This window comes from Silurus meridionalis, chromosome 11, assembly GCF_014805685.1.
Source record: "Silurus meridionalis isolate SWU-2019-XX chromosome 11, ASM1480568v1, whole genome shotgun sequence".
NCBI classification, from domain to species: Eukaryota; Metazoa; Chordata; class Actinopteri; order Siluriformes; family Siluridae; genus Silurus; species Silurus meridionalis.
The window spans coordinates 10,175,994-10,191,978 of NC_060894.1; the positions used below are offsets into that span (position 1 = coordinate 10,175,994).

The 15,985-nt window shown below is 38.4% G+C and overlaps 1 protein-coding gene across 13 annotated transcripts in view; it reads right to left on the bottom strand.

The window, feature by feature from the left end:
* The window catches only part of LOC124393628 (calcium/calmodulin-dependent protein kinase type II subunit beta), a 65,164-nt gene that overhangs the window by 29,811 nt on the left and 19,368 nt on the right, over positions 1-15,985 (bottom strand). For 6 of the 13 annotated variants that reach the window (XM_046861575.1, XM_046861576.1, XM_046861573.1 and 3 more), the window contains exons 6-12: positions 11,133-11,205; positions 6,990-7,092; positions 6,805-6,888; positions 6,038-6,132; positions 5,824-5,946; positions 4,932-5,015; positions 4,058-4,100 (exon numbers count right to left, since the gene is read on the bottom strand). In XM_046861575.1, the coding sequence (XP_046717531.1) occupies positions 4,058-4,100; positions 4,932-5,015; positions 5,824-5,946; positions 6,038-6,132; positions 6,805-6,888; positions 6,990-7,092; positions 11,133-11,205 (605 nt within the window). Of the gene's footprint in view, positions 1-843; positions 931-4,057; positions 4,101-4,931; positions 5,016-5,823; positions 5,947-6,037; positions 6,133-6,804; positions 6,889-6,989; positions 7,093-11,132; positions 11,206-14,518; positions 14,592-15,985 lie in introns of all 13 variants that reach the window. The other 7 variants (XM_046861568.1, XM_046861566.1, XM_046861572.1 and 4 more) reach the window with 3 other exon arrangements.

The window sequence follows — 15,985 nt, forward strand, 5'->3', positions numbered from 1 at the left end:
TTTAGTATTAATGTACAATGTTAAAAAAAATAACAAAAATAAAGAAAAAACACTGAAAAGGAATGTGTGTCCATACCTTTGGCGGTATTGTATATGTACAAAAGTTTGTAGACACCTGACCATAAGATTCATATCTGATTTTTGAGCATCCCAAATTAAGTCCCCATTTGCTGTTATCAATATCCTCAACTTCTCTGGTAAGATGCAAAAACATTAGTAAAGTCAGGTGCTGATATGAAAAGGAGGTCTGGGGACCAATCAGTGTTACAGTTCCAAGTCATATAAATCATATCTGCATGGAGCTGGCTTTGTGCACAGGGGCAATGCCATTCTGAAAACAGCTTTGATGTCTCCTAGTCCAAGTGAAGGTAAATTTAAGGCTACTACATAAAAAGAGATCCTAAACAACGATATGCCTCCAACTTTGTGGTAAAATCTTGGGGAAGAACCACATATAACTGGAAAAGTCAGGTATGCCAATACTTTTGTCCACATAGTGTAAGATTGAATTAATTAATTTGGATTGCAATTATCTTTCCATGTAAACACAACCCTTAAGCAATGGCACACAAGAGACACAGAAACAGGGAAAAACAGCGAAAATGAGATAAAAAGGCAGAAACTCAGGAAGTGAAACGCATGTGGATGAAGTGTATTGAAAGTAACTGCACGCCATTCCAACTCAGCCACACATTACAGTTCACAGTGCAGGTGTCAGTATAAGACAGCTGTGATCAGGACATGCGAAAGGCTCCATGCTGAAGTATGGCCTCTGAAACCCCAAAGAAATAGAAAGAGGAAAGAAGAGTAGAAGGAGAGACAAGCAGGCTCCTCCGAGGATACCTTGTTCCACCAGGCCGGCGGCGGTGCCGGCTGCAGCGGCGGCAGCCACCGCTGAGACTGCGGCCGGCGCTGTGGTCTGCCGGCCCACTGCCAGACACACACAAACCCGTAGCATACACACACCGCACAAAGAGTGTGTGAGAAGAGAATGCAAGAGGAAGGAGAGAAGATCACTGTGTTAACTTGCAGTTTGAACTGCATTAGGCATCAAAAACACGAGGCGATTCTAAGACACCGCTCCTAGAAGAGATTCCTCATGCTAGGTAACATTAACTCCTATCACAGTGAAACAAAAAAAAGGATTCATTTTCTTGCCAGGGTTACTGGCGACAGGTTATCACACCTAAATCATGCAGTCATAAGCTTGGCCATGGATGTCAATACTATATACTTCCTACTTAACTACAGTATCTCACAAAGGTGAGTACACCCCTCACGTTTCGGCAACCATTTTATTATATGTTCTCCAGGGACAATACAATAGAAATTAAACTTGCATATATTTTTGAGTAGTCAATGTGAAGCTTGTATAGCAGGACAAAATTACTGTCCTCTCAAAATAACTCAACATACGCCATTATTATGTAAGCCAGTATGTAACATAAGGGAGTACGCCCTAAGTGGACATGTCAAAACTGTGTCCAAAGTGTCTATATTGTGTATGTGCACCATTGTTATCTAGCACTGCCTTAATCGGGCATGGAATTCACCAGAGCTGCACAGGCTGTTGCTGGGATCCTCTTCCACTCTTCCATAATGGCATCTTGAGCTGCTGGATGTTAGACACACGGCACTTCTCCACCTTCCGTTTGAGGATGCCCCACATGTGATCAATAGGGTTCAGGTCTGGAGACATACTTGGCCACTCCATCACCTTCAGCAAGGCAGCTGTTATCTTGGCGTATTTGAGGCCATTTACATGTAGGAAAACTGATGTTCAGCCCAGTTTCTGAAGGGAAGGCATCATGTTCTGCTTCAGAATATCACAGTACATATTGGAATCCATGTTTCCCTCAAGGAACCTCAGCTCCCCAGTAACAGCAGCACACATGCAGCCCCAAACCAGGATGCTACCACCACCATGCTTGACTGTAGGCAAGTTTTCTTGGTACTTCTCCGCCTGATCATGGCATAGTGTGAACGATTAGATCCAGTTAACTGCCCGGTTGGCCCAGTGCTGGAATTCTTTAAAGAACAGTTCGCCAAAGGGTTAGCTCCTTCCACCCTGAAAGGTTAAATGTCCGCCATTGCAGCCTGTCAACCCGCCGGTGACGAAGCACTTTTCATTGGACTGATTACACACTTGATTCAAAGCGTGGACAATGCGGAAGCATCCCCAAAGTGTTGTTGATGCAGCGTCTAGTTCCCTCGGGAAACCATGGTTACATACATAACCTGGATACATTCTTTGCCATGAACTGTTCATGATACTGAACATCCAGTGGTCAGTATGAGAGAATTGTTCTTAATGCACCAAATTTTAACCGCTCTAATATAAGATACACAAATGTTTGTATGGTCCTGTCAAGCAGACAAAAGCATAAAGATGATAAATAGGACATGTGGATTTGCATGGTTACACAATGTACAGCTTTTATCACTTTTGTTGCCAGTTATTTAGACAATAATGGCTGTATGTTGAGTTATTTTCAGAGGACAGTAAATCTATACTGCTAAACAAGCTGCACACTGACTACTCTAAAATATATACAAGTTTATTGTCTATAAAAGTCTATGGTTGCTGAAATGTGAGAAGTGTACTCACTTTCATTAAATAATGCATATTATACTAAATGGATAACAATGTAGTATTATTACAGTAAACTCTAATATATTATAATACAATTTATACAAAATGAAAAGAAGAACAATATAGATAGATCAGACATATTTTCCAGAATAGAAAGAATTCACATTGAGTTTTATTTAGACATTTTGTTTTCATTCCCAATAGGCAAGTTTCTTTCTGTTAAAAAAAAACTTTAATAATACAACAAAAAGCAGCAGATCTCTCGGATCTTTAGACTTTATAGTGTACTGCAAAATAATATAAATAACAGGTCATGCACTGTTCTAAAATGCAGGTCTGGCCTTGCAATATCCCTCCAATCCTATTCAAAGCAGGAAAGTACACTTAAGAGAAAACGCATTTGGAACCAATTTGAAATCTCTTCAATCTTATGCATGTTTTTAAATACATGGTTCTGGACCATGGCAATTCAAAAGAAAATAAATATTGAACTGCTGTATGATCTGTTAGCCAGTGAATTATTTCTATCACTTAAAAACTTATTGAAAATCTTACAATGTGAAATAATTTTTTAATCATTATGTAGCCATCATTAAATACTACACTGTGTACTTGTTTCTTAAAGGGGATTCGAGTGACTGGGTGACACTGCATTATAATTAACCAACAGATCTTAATCGTTAAAACCCCACCCCTTTTTTCTTGACAACATGATCACGAAAAAAGAGCATGGCGGACAGCCACAAAAATGCTGATCTAGTTTTCTAGTTTTCTCAGCAAGCAATTGATGCAAAAAATCTCCTTCTCCTTTAAAGTTAAGCGTGTGTACATATGTGCGTGCATGTGTGTGTGTGTGCATGTGTACATGTGCATGCGTGTAAGTGATGCTTGGACACTTCTCCACCTCCTCTCCTGCTGACACACCCCGCAGGATGAGGTAATTACAGTGATGAGAGCAAAAAGAGCGAGGGGTAGAGAGAATAAAGAGGGAAGGAGAGAGAGAGAAAGAGAGATAGAGAGAGAGAGAGAGAGAGAAAGAGAGAGCTCCTCCAAAAGCTTCCTTAGAACAAACACTGTCGCTGCCGCCCACCAACCTGCTGGGTGAAGTGTGAGTGTTAGAAATGTGCGATTGTGTGTGTGTGTTGCAGGAGTGTGTGAGAGAGCAGATGCTTCATTAGAGCAGACATAAATCACATGTTATTATAAACGCCACACATTCTGGTACAAAGGCACACGCCCAAAAACCCTGCTTTCTATCCAGACCCACCGTATGAACCGACAAAGCATCCTGGACCCTCATGCACAATATAAACTAAAGCCAATAAAATCTTTTTTATGATCACGTTTTTGAATTTGGTTATATATTAGAGTTATATGTTGCATGTAAAAAGGCTGTCAATCAGGTCAATGTGAGGAATCCTATACTCGAGTTTTATTTGGGTATCAGGATTAAGGCTTGCTTACCAGAAAAGTTGCGTGAAACCAGCATGGTGGTGAGAATGGCTCCCTACAAAGAAACAATTCACATTGCAGATAAAGTTAAAAGAATAATTGAATTGAAAAACTAAAGACAAAATAATCTTTAGCTTTTTTCCATTGATGCAGTACTGATACTTCATAACAAATAAATCAATTCCACTCCAAAACCTGCCCGGTTCCAGGCTTGAAGTCAATCTCATTTTGTTACCGTAACAACTTCAGCAGCTCGTTTTGATCATAAATTCAATTGGAACTACTGAGTAGTGATTTTGATATGGGCACATGAACAGATATTACACTCTCACTTTGGTTATCCTTATGAGAACACTGTTGCTAGGCGACTGGGAAATACTGTCATCAAGCTTATAGGTGAGGCTAACATTTTAGCTAGCTAAGGCAGAATGACAGTTAAAGCAAGAGACAGATCCATTTTAAAAATCAGTGTTTACATTTGATGTGTTGCAGATACAGTCAGGAAATGGCTACATGGTCTTTCTCACATTGAGAAACATACTGAGGTTATTGCATGGCTGTCTAAAAATTCTTTTAATCTAAGTTCTTAGTTTACCAGTGATAAGACATTTGATCACATTTAAGTTATAGAAAGGTATGTATAACCATAATTTTGTTTTATTTAGTTTAATGAGAAAAAAACAAACTAGAGTTTCTAAATATAATTCAAATAAGCTGCAAATAATTTCATGGGGGTAAAGTTTGTTCAATTTCATATTTATATTTCATATGTTAATAGATATTGTACCACAATCTGGATAATCTGGATGAGCTATTTTATTTGACTTTGCTGCACCAGGATACTGTCAATAGGAAAAAGAAAATTAGAGAAGACACACAGTCAGACCTTGAGTTTTCTCCTGGCGTTGAACTTCTTTAGGCACTCTACTGTCTCCTGTCTGTGCATCATGGAGGCCACAGTCGAGCGTTGCTGTGAAAGAGGGACATTTCATTATACAAATGGGACAAGCTGTCTTAAGTCTTTGTTACCCGAAAAAAAAAAAACTTGGATTGCCTCTCTGATTGGAAATAAGATTTTTCTGATATATTAGTGTGTCATTTACAATCATTTGTTTATAATATACAATGCCTTTCAATCATATTGACAGCCTTCATTAAAATAAGTAGTGCATTTCAAGCTTAAGCACTCAAGGATATTGTGTTTTAGCTCACTATGCTTTTTACTCAGGTTTGAAATTTTCTACAAAACCATGGTTGCAAAATTACAGTGAGAGTCTCTTATAGGAATGTCTTTCAAGATAAAGGAGCTGTTTTCCTTTCTTTAGCAATACTAAAAAGCTGGGGTCAGAGATGATACAGTGCCCCTAGAGCACAGAGGTTTAAATGAATTGCTCAAGAGCCAAAGAGTTAAAGCTTGGCGATACTGGGGCTTGAACCTTTGACCGTCTGTTCAGTAACCCAAAGCCCTGACCAATGAGCAACCACTTCCCCATAAGTCATGTTTTATACTCTTAGCCAAGCAACCAGGCTTTGCGCTGCAATATCCAAAACAGAAATTATGATGCCATTAATCTTTTCCAATCACCAAAATAATCATCTGGCTGGGGTTCATGCAGTGCAAATTTGTTTTAATTAAAATATACGGACTGAAAAATTCTAACAATGCTATTTTTAACTGATCAGTGCTTTTATAACGATAAAGTGTTCCTGGCTGCTTATCAGTTTGTGTCTGTGAGAAGGAAGTAAATCTGCTTGCTTGCATAATCCTATACACTTACGCAGACCCATGGGTGTTTAAGAGCTTCCTGTGCAGTGATCCTCTTGGCCGGGTTGATGGTGAGCATCTGGTTAATAAGATTCTTGGCTTCAGGGGTAACTGTGTCCCACTCTGGAGAAGGAAACTACATGACAGTAGACACACACATGAAAGAGTGTGTAAGCGCTGGGGTGGAATATAGAAGTAAATGGCGTGTAATCATGTCCAGGACTTACATCGTAAGCTCCGGCTTTGATCTGCTGGTAAAGTTTGTGCTGGTCCTCATCCCAGAAAGGAGGGTAGCCCACGAGCAGAATGTACAAGATAACACCTGTTAGAAAATAATATAAATAAATAAAAGTATTTATAGAGTTTGATTGCACTTACTGACACTAGTTTGTAAATATTGCCATGAACTCTGAAAATATGTTAAAACTTTCACATTAAACAAATTAAAAAGTAAAAGTAAAAATATAATGATCTGTCTAACTCCCTTTAATCATTTTTTTCTACTATTTAATAATTATTATTATTTAGTAATCAAGCTGTGAATTAATGTCTGTAGCCCTTGAACTAGCCTCAGGTCCAGTTCGCTTCCTTACATATTTTATAAATTGCATATGTATGTAAAGCAGGAGAAGTTTTCTTACACACACCACAGTGATTGCTGTATTAAAAAACGGAATTCTTGAATTGTTTTTTTACTTTTTTCCCCCAAAAGTTTGGTAGGTCTGCTAAAGTTGTTTTTCTCAAGCACTTCAGTCTGGCTGCCCAAATTATTTGCTGTGTCGACGCTCCGCCACTGAACAACCCTTAGTTTAGGACATGGTTGCTGTTTTGATCATTAAAAGCAGGGAGAGGTAGGCATAGATAGAAGACAGTACCAAGCAAGCGTTCTACAGAGCATGGATTTTGTGTTCCTAGTGTAGAGAGAGAGAGAGAGAGAGAGAGAGAGAGAGAGAGAGAGAGATAAGAGCGATGGCAAAAAGAACATCTGACTCACCACAAGCCCAAATGTCCACAGGTTTTCCATAAGCCTCTTTCCTTAGCACCTCGGGAGACAGGTAACCTGGTGTACCTGCAAATCCTGCATATTGAGATATAAATAGGGTTTGTGAAAAAAAAGAAAAAAAAAAAGACAGCTGAGGTACAAATCAGATATGGCAAATTTTTATACAGGCTACATACCAAACCAGGCCTGCTGTTCCCCTTGCACTTCAATGGCCAAACCAAAATCAGCCAACTTCACCGCTGCGTTCTTGCATTTGCTGGCCAGGAGCAGGTTCTCCGGCTAAACAAGGACACCAGGGTCTCAGATTACTGTAATACAATGTAATCCACTCTACCTAATCACAAATGACATACAAACACTGAAGAACCACAGCTGTCCTAGTCAACATAAACATATACAGAGTACAGATTAGAAATGCATTAGCAAAATTTAAGATTTATTATTATTATTATTATTATTATTATTATTATTATTATTATTATTATTATACGACTGCATTAGTGAAGCCATATTTTATTCCAGTGGCAATTACAAAAATGTCTCTGTCTAATTGACAGAGACATGGAAATTTGGTCACACTGCTTACTCATGTTGAGGTCAGGGATCCAGCAGAATAGACCTCATAAGGTCATCTGATCGGGTTGCATTTACACATCAAATCGCTGCTGAGTTCAGAGTTCAGAAGCTGCCTGTGGCTCTGAGTTTTGTCACCTTACTCCCACTCACATACTGACGAGCACGTGATGGCACAGACCCTCCCGGCCATGCACACTTATGCATTATGGCACATGGCTTTGCAAACGTAGCAAAAGCTACTACATATAGTCACACACACACACACACACACGCACACACACACACACACACACACACACACACACACACACACACGACAATAATCAAAGCTATTTCCTGTGCAAAACCTTTAAGGAGAAAAAAACCCATGAACGACTGAATTTTGAACAACTGTTGTATGTGGGACGAGTGATAATCAGCAATTTATTCAGTGAATAGTGATGGATTCGGACCAAGAACTCAATCTTTTTTCAAATGATTTTATGATCAGTATTGGTGTGTTGATCTACTAGGCATGTGGGAGTAAATACCTTATCTACTCAATGTATTCAATGCTATGTAGTTGTGTGGTTGACTTTGTCACAGTGTCATATGAAAAATATAAAATAAAATAAAAACTGTACCTGCTAGTGGGTTTCAATATGATTCATAGTGATAGTTGTGACAGCCTCTGTAAGTGTTTCAATTCTGGCAGTGAAACACAAAAACGTATCTGCTCTAAGCTTCAAAACATACAGTTACACAGGTGAAATTCTTCCAGCCCCTATAAAACACGTGTGTGTTTGCAAGGCTGCGGTCTATCACTGTGTGTCTGGTACAGTGCTAAGTAGGTTAAGTTCCTTCCGCTCTGGTGGAAGCTGTTCTGGGTGAGAAAATGGGTTAGAAGGCAGAGAACAAGAAACAGTGTGGGTGTTGGTAAAGCGATTCCAGTTCTCTCCTGCTCCTCACTGCCCAACTGGCACTCCTCCTGAAGGAGAGCAGGGGAGGATAACCTGTAATGCCGTAGCTATTTCCAATCACGGCTGCTATTCAGGGAAATAAGACGCGAACCACAATGACTGTTCAATGTCACTTTCGGGGAGCACACTGAGGAATAGAAATGTAGAGCATGTAAAAATGTGGAGTCTGGAAGGTTAAAAGACCTCAATATTTAGTCTTGAATCCTTCATGAGTTTATTCTTATAACTGCCATCATGTACTCAAGTCCCACACTAAATTGGTCTAATCAAAAACCCCCAGAACAGACTTTAAAATCACAAAGGCTGACTGTATATTAACCATTTACATTTGACTCATGTAAAATCTCATCTCACCTCATGATTAATTAATAAGCATAAGCTGACCACACTTAAATTGCTAAACCACGCTGCTGCAGGTATTTTCTCCTTTCAAAATTGCCTGTGCTGCATTTTCTTTTTTTTACAGATTCACAGAATAATAGCAGCATGACAGTGCAGTTACCTGTTACAGAATTAAACTAGCATTTGGTCAGAGATTACTCTGAGATTAGAGAGTATACTAATAACAATTCATACCACAGCACTGTTAAGTTCATAAATATGGTCAATTTCAGAGGTGTAAATAATATTTGTTGAACAGCAGTCTTGACAGTAGTGTCAGCTGCAAGACACATCACAAGTTTATATTTCTCTTGCTGAAAATAATATATTTAGAGCCTCAAGTCTCAAGGTTTTGCTAATAGGCTTTTGCACCAGTATCAAATCTTCAGCAAGTGTACTGGTGGATATCTGCACATCAAAACTCCATGTGCACCATGCCAACCTTTTTTCCCCCAAACAAAGGCTAATTTTAATTGCGTTTTTAGGTCTTTTGTATAATTTGACTGAAAATGTTAATGATATTAGATAGAACAAAGGGTAAAATCTTTCAAAATGTCAGATGATTGTGTGTTTTCTACACTCAAATGTCTGGTTAAATGGTATTCTAAAGTCGCTGGATGTTCTATACTGTAAATCAAATGTGAGAGTCTTTTACATTTATTTCATTTGAGCTTCTTTATTAATTTATGTGCAAAATCTTAATCAAAACGTATCCACAACCGCTGCTGCACGACTTTCAAAGACCTCACCAGTAACCAGAGTATAATCTAATAATGTCAGAACCGCACAAATAACAAACAGTAATATTGAAACAGAGACAAGAAAACTATTATAGATAATATACTCTTTTTCTTTTCTTTTTTTTTTACATTTTTATACATTATACTGGGAGCAAGCATACTCACTCATGCAAACTGACATGACATCAATATCACAACATCCTGATTAAACTAATAGTAAAACATAATTCCAGTGTATCATTAGTGTCCCATCATTAGCAAAGTTTTAATGACCATTAATAATTATTCTTCAGTCTTTTTACTAATATACAATCAGAAATACAGGATATATGGGAAATATGTACACAAAATATTACTGAAAAAACATAACAAAAAAGGGCAAAAGTCACTATTTAATGTGACCTCCCTTTGCAGTATCTTGAACTTTCTTGGGGAGCCTGTCCTGAGGTTTTCTGAAGATGTCATCTGGTATATTACACCAGGCATCTTTCAGCACCAAAGAGTTCTTCTTTATAATTAGTTTGTCTTTTATTCCTTTCTCTGTCCAGGCGATGCCATACTGCCTCTATAATATTCAACTCTGGGTTCTGTGAAGGCCAGGCCATGACAGTTAGTGTTTTCTCAGCTGTTTTTTTCTTTAATATGATTTGCAAGCATTTTTGTGTCCAAGCTTCTTCGGGCTGTATTCTGATGAAGCTGCCAGATGCTGAGCCAGGCCCATTTATGAACTTTATCTAATCGCTAAGAAACTTTCATTAGATTCATTAGATTATTACTTTTTGTTTGTCCTTGACCTTTCTTGATTTTTTTAATTCCTTAATAACAGCTTTAATACCATATCTTGTGTATCTAGTTTGTTTGCTGATTTCCCTTTCAAAGTGGTTTTGCTGATGCAAAAGAATAATTTTAGGTCTGTCAAATTCTGAGATCTTGAATGGAATGATGTGACTGAAAGTTCATCTGGTAAGCAAGTTGCAAATAATTGCTCTAAAAAGCAAATAATTCTAAAATAGCTCATACAGCATGTGTCCGTAATCCTCGTGCATGCCTTGCACAAATATGGTGTAATAGACCTAACAATGACATTAATTAGGATTCCATTCCCTTTAGGTTTATAAGAACCAGGTTTTGCAATTGCTTAAGTTTAAGGGAAGGTCACACTTAATGCATGCCACACTGAAATTAGCCTTATAGGAGCTGTTTTTCTCATTTTATGATTATATAAAATTATATTTATATACATTTATATTTTAATATTGCATACATAGTTCATGTATTTCATTTCAATTCAATTCAATTCAATATTATTTGTATAACGCATTTATTAATGGACATTGTTCCAAAGCAGCTTTAGCTTTATGTTTCGGGCCTAAAATTTGTTCCATATAAAAAATTATCAGAGTAAATAAACAACAACTTTAAAACAATCAACCAATGCTCTAATGATAGATAGATAGATAGATAGATAGATAGATAGATAGATAGATAGATAGATAGATAGATAGATAGATAGATAGAGATCTATTTATGTATCAGCACTAGAATATTCATGATCTATTTATCAGTATGTACAGGGTGAAAGGAAACGGAGACGAGTTCACAAACAAGTGGGCAATCAGGCAACTGTGGCAAAGCAGAGCAAAGAACCAGAGCTGTCACTCACCTTGAGATCTCGGTGCACCACGCCCATTTGGTGGCAGTGAAGCACTGCCTCCAGGATCTGCTGGATGCAATGACTGCATGCAAACACCAGGAGGCGTGTGTTAGTTGGAGCAGTGCTACATTCTCTCGTGCACAGGCACAGGCAGGGAATGGAATTACTACAGCAGTGTGTAAAACTCATTAAAAAATTATATATATATATATATATATATATATATATATATATATATATATATATATATATATATATATATATATATATAAAATTTCTCAAATATATTTTTTTCTATGATATTGAATTAGAATGTCTATAGAATATAATGAAACTATTGTCATTATAGAATTAAGTGCAAGAGTTTGAAAATGCTTGGCAAGAAAAGGAGAAAGGTTGTGTTTCTGAATGCTGCGCTTCAAAATTTAGATAAACAGGACATACCTTTAACGTGACAGCTAACTAGTTGCATTCAGCTTCTTTGTTCATCACAGTTTTTGTGCTGGCTAACTGAGAGATTAGCGTTAACCATATCACTGTAATCTGTCTGTTTGCATGGACTATTTGTATGTCACAGTAGTTGTGTCCTCTAGTTATAAGCATTGAGCTAGTTTGTATGAATGTAGTTATCAAGCTAGCTGATGAGAGATTAGCAATAAAGCTGTTAGCTAGTTTTAATGTTTAATGTTAATGTTTAAACAATTTTTCACAAGTGAATAAAATCAGTGTGTGATTGTGGATCTTTCTTGTACTTTAATACCTTTCAGAGTGTTTCAGAGTGTATTTGTGTATTTTCTATTCTGATTTGCGTGCTATTAGGATAGCAAAGAAGCAAGGAGTTGTGTTTTGCCTTCTTGGTGGCTGCACCTTCAGAATGAATGCATTGTATTACATAGGATTAAAAAAACAAAACAAGTTACAACTACGGTTGAAATGCTGAGCATTAACACTTCTATGTTGTGTTACTGGCACAGGAAGCTCTGAATGACGCTGTACCACTACAGCAAAAAAGCCTACCGACCATCAGATTGTCACACCACCACCACCCACAAGAGAGAAAGAGAGAAAAAGAGAGAGACAGGAAGAGAGACAGAGAGAGAGAGAGAAAAAAAGCATGAGAAAGAAAGAAAGAAAGAAAGAAAGAAAGAAAGAAAGAAAGAAAGAAAGAAAGAAAGAAAGAAAAAGAAAATCGCAGTTAAATAGAAATAAACAGTAAGAAAAAAAGACATTGTGTGCTCAAGACAGGGAAGGAGGAAACAGAGGAGACAAGAAGTAGGAGGAAGTGATGAGATTGGCAGAGAGAGAGAGAGAGAGAGAGAGAGAGAGAGAGAGAGAGAGAGAGAGAGAGAGAGAGAGAGATGGGGCTTTCAAGCAAGGCAGGAGCTCCTGATAAAAAAAATAAAAAATGGCGTCTGGAAATATGGCACTGTGTCAGAATCAAGATGTGGACAGTGTGAGTCAGGCTGTGTAGGCGCAGGCTTCTGATTTGCTGATTATATCTGTATCACTGATACTTATAATGTACATAAATGCTTTCCAACAGACTCTGTATCTATCCTTGGTACATAGCACTGGCATTCAATGTCACTGTTAAGACCACCCATGTGGCTAACATCAAATTCCTGGTACATTTTGTTCTTGACAAATAAACATTCTGGTTTGTATACAGAGAGAAACCGGCTGTGTAAAGTGTTTCGGGAGCTGTAGGAGGTGAAACCGGCAGATATTCAAATATTCGAGCATTCGCTCTACAGGGTTGTTAAGAACCAAGAGCGCAGAGTTCGCTTCTCTTTAAGTTTTCTCACTTCACTGCTGCCATAGCAACAACTAGCAATGCTAGCGGAGACATTGATAATGTTATGTCCCATTGCCGTTGAAGTGTTTCGTTACTGGAAGTCTGTAATTCAGTGATTGAGACTGGGGCAAAAACAAATATTTTTATGCAGATTTTTATTATATTTTTGTATATATGTTGGCAAATGTGTAAATACAGTATACAGTGCCCTGCATACATTACTTCCCTTTTAAAATTTTATATTGGACCAACTATGAACTGCATTTCAGTCAATATAAGATTTTGTAATTTCTTTTTGTGGGTAGGGGGGGTTGTTTATCCAACAGTGGCTGGTCAGTGACCTGGAGAATGTGATGAGTGCTTTAGTGGGAAAAGCACTAAAGTGAAGTAGCTGAAGAGTTTCCCAGCTCAGATGGGAGCCAACCATTGTCCTGATACTTCACAAAATGAGCTATATGAAATCCCATTTAGAGATCCAATATACATTTAAGGGGAAAAGTCTGGTCCACCGAGTCCAAAATAAAACTTTCTGACCTGCATTTGACAAAAGCCCAGATGCACTCGTCACCCTTAGAACACGATTAACAGTGAAACATGGTGGTAGCATCATGTTGAGTCTTACCTTTGGCTTATTTGATCAAAGGGTTTAAGGATTTAAATAATTATTCAAAGCACTGCAATTATTCAAAGTTTTTTATACCAAGGTTATCTACAAAATAAGAATATTGTCCTTATTTGTGTTGATAATAGTTAAGTAAAATAGTATTTCAGTATTGATCATTAATCAAGAATTTATCATCATAACCACCATGAAATTTACAAATACTTCAATATAAACATCCCTGATCCATTTAATGGTGATAGGTGATAGGAGACAGGATTTATTAGGTAATACATACAATATATGAGAGAGGAAGGATATATTTGTGTGACAGGGAGTGGGTAGTGTGAATCCTAAGCTAACATCACATACACAGTCTGTATATGACACACTCATATGGCACAGCAAGACCCTCTGAATTCCAAATCAGTAAGGACAGACAGATTGGGCTTCCCTTTGCCCTGTCAGCAATGCCACATGTCCTATCAGATATCCCTCCAGTGAGCAGAGGGACGCCGTGATCCTGCTCCTGCTTTTTTCCTTCCGAGAGGACGGACATGCGGCCAAATCCAGCACACACACACACACACACACTCATAGTAACTATGCATGAGTGTACGAACAATGACAAATAAATAGCCCTCCCTAAATCCTGGAAAGTTGAGCGTATTATAGGACAGGGCTTTACCTCTATTCTAACAGCAAACACACCTTTTCCTGAGTGTTCTGACAAACAACACACAAAATGAATATGAGCAATAAGATTTCTATGCAAGAAAGGAAAAGAAAGAAAGAAGGAATCGGCTTTTAAGGGAAGAAAACAAGGTGCCTTGAGGAAGCTAGAGCAGGGTGTCAGTTGTCTCAGTGCATCGAATGCAGGAAAAAAATAACCATCATCCATCATACAGGTTAGAGAGACAGGCAGACAGACACGCAAACAGGTCAATGCAGCAGGCATTCCACGTCTCATGCGGTGGCCAGTGCACCTGCTATACTGACCTTCAGGTCCCTGTGCACTATGTCATGTTGGTGAATGTGATTGACACTGTCTAGAATCTGATGGATACAGTGACTGCAAAGACAAGACAAGAGAGGGAAGGACAGAGAAAAAAAGGTGGAGATAAGATCAGGCAGCTAGAGAAGGGGTCAGGATCATTAACGGTTATGGATGGAGAGATACTGGCATGGAACAAGAGAAATAATATACAATCATGTTCCTCTGTCACTGATTTCACCTTGGGGGTGGAGTTTATTCCTGGGCCAGAAAAAAAAAACTTGTTGAAGGCTGAAAATGCTATGCAAGTAGGATCTCCCTTCTCGCAGTACTGCAAAATCAAAAAAATTTTTCCTAAGCTATCACCGAAACAATACATTACATTCAAAGTCAATGTCAATGTTTCCAATAGACATTACAGACTGCTGCTTTAAACCAACTTAAAACATTAAGAGATCATCCGACACCTGAAACATTCAATCAGGGAAGTGCTTAGTGGAGTGCGGGTGTCTTTCATACTGTGTGAGTCTACTTTCTAAAGAACAAACATGGCATTCTCCTTGGTGTTATCACATTAGATTTTGATCTCAGGAACAAATGAGGATGGAGGCGGCTCTGTGCATTGCAACAGTGACACCAACCAGACAGATTACACAGATTAAAGTGTCTGTCATGATTGTCTGGTTTATAATGCCACTCCACCTTATTCTGATCTGTAGAGCTCTTTTCTGTTCAGGTGAGTGGTCTTCGAACAGCACAAATGCTTTAAATTTCTATCTATCGTGGCGACATTGTTGAGCAGTATTTATATGGAATAAACGAGATGAATGGAATGTGTCTCTGCAAAAAAGTGTGAATACGTGCGTGGCGAGCCGACTGTACTGGACGTGTCGCGGGGCTTGAGTCAGAGCTGGCATACTAATTATCTGTGTTAATTAGAGGCCTACTTTCATGACTCTCTAAGGAAGTATAGGACGGGCCGAGGGACTCAAAAGCACTGCAGTGTGGACTAGCTCATTAAGGTACAGTATAAATCATACAACAGACTCTGTAGGACCAGCAACATTACTGTCATTCACCTGTCAATCATAGCAACACTAGGCAGATGTAGGTGTCTGTGAGCTCATGTATGTAGAAGAGGGCAGATCATGTCTGCCTTCCAGTGTGTACCTCATGACTAGCTTCATGGCTCTAAGAGGGAGCTGTGTTAAGCTAGTAGGTGGGAACTGTCAAAGCCAAAGTAGGGAGAAAAATGTGTGTGTGTGTGTGTGTGTGTGTGTGTGTGGGGGTAACACTATGTAACACTATGAATTCCACTCTAAAAGTTGAAAAAGACTCGGAAAGAAAAGGTTTTCAATCGAAAAATTATTCGTATTTCATGAAATATGACTTTCAGTTAAGCATCATATTGGACTAGTCTCTCCTCCTCCGAGGCATCTCTCGTTCTTCTTTTCTCACAGCGTATCTTACAC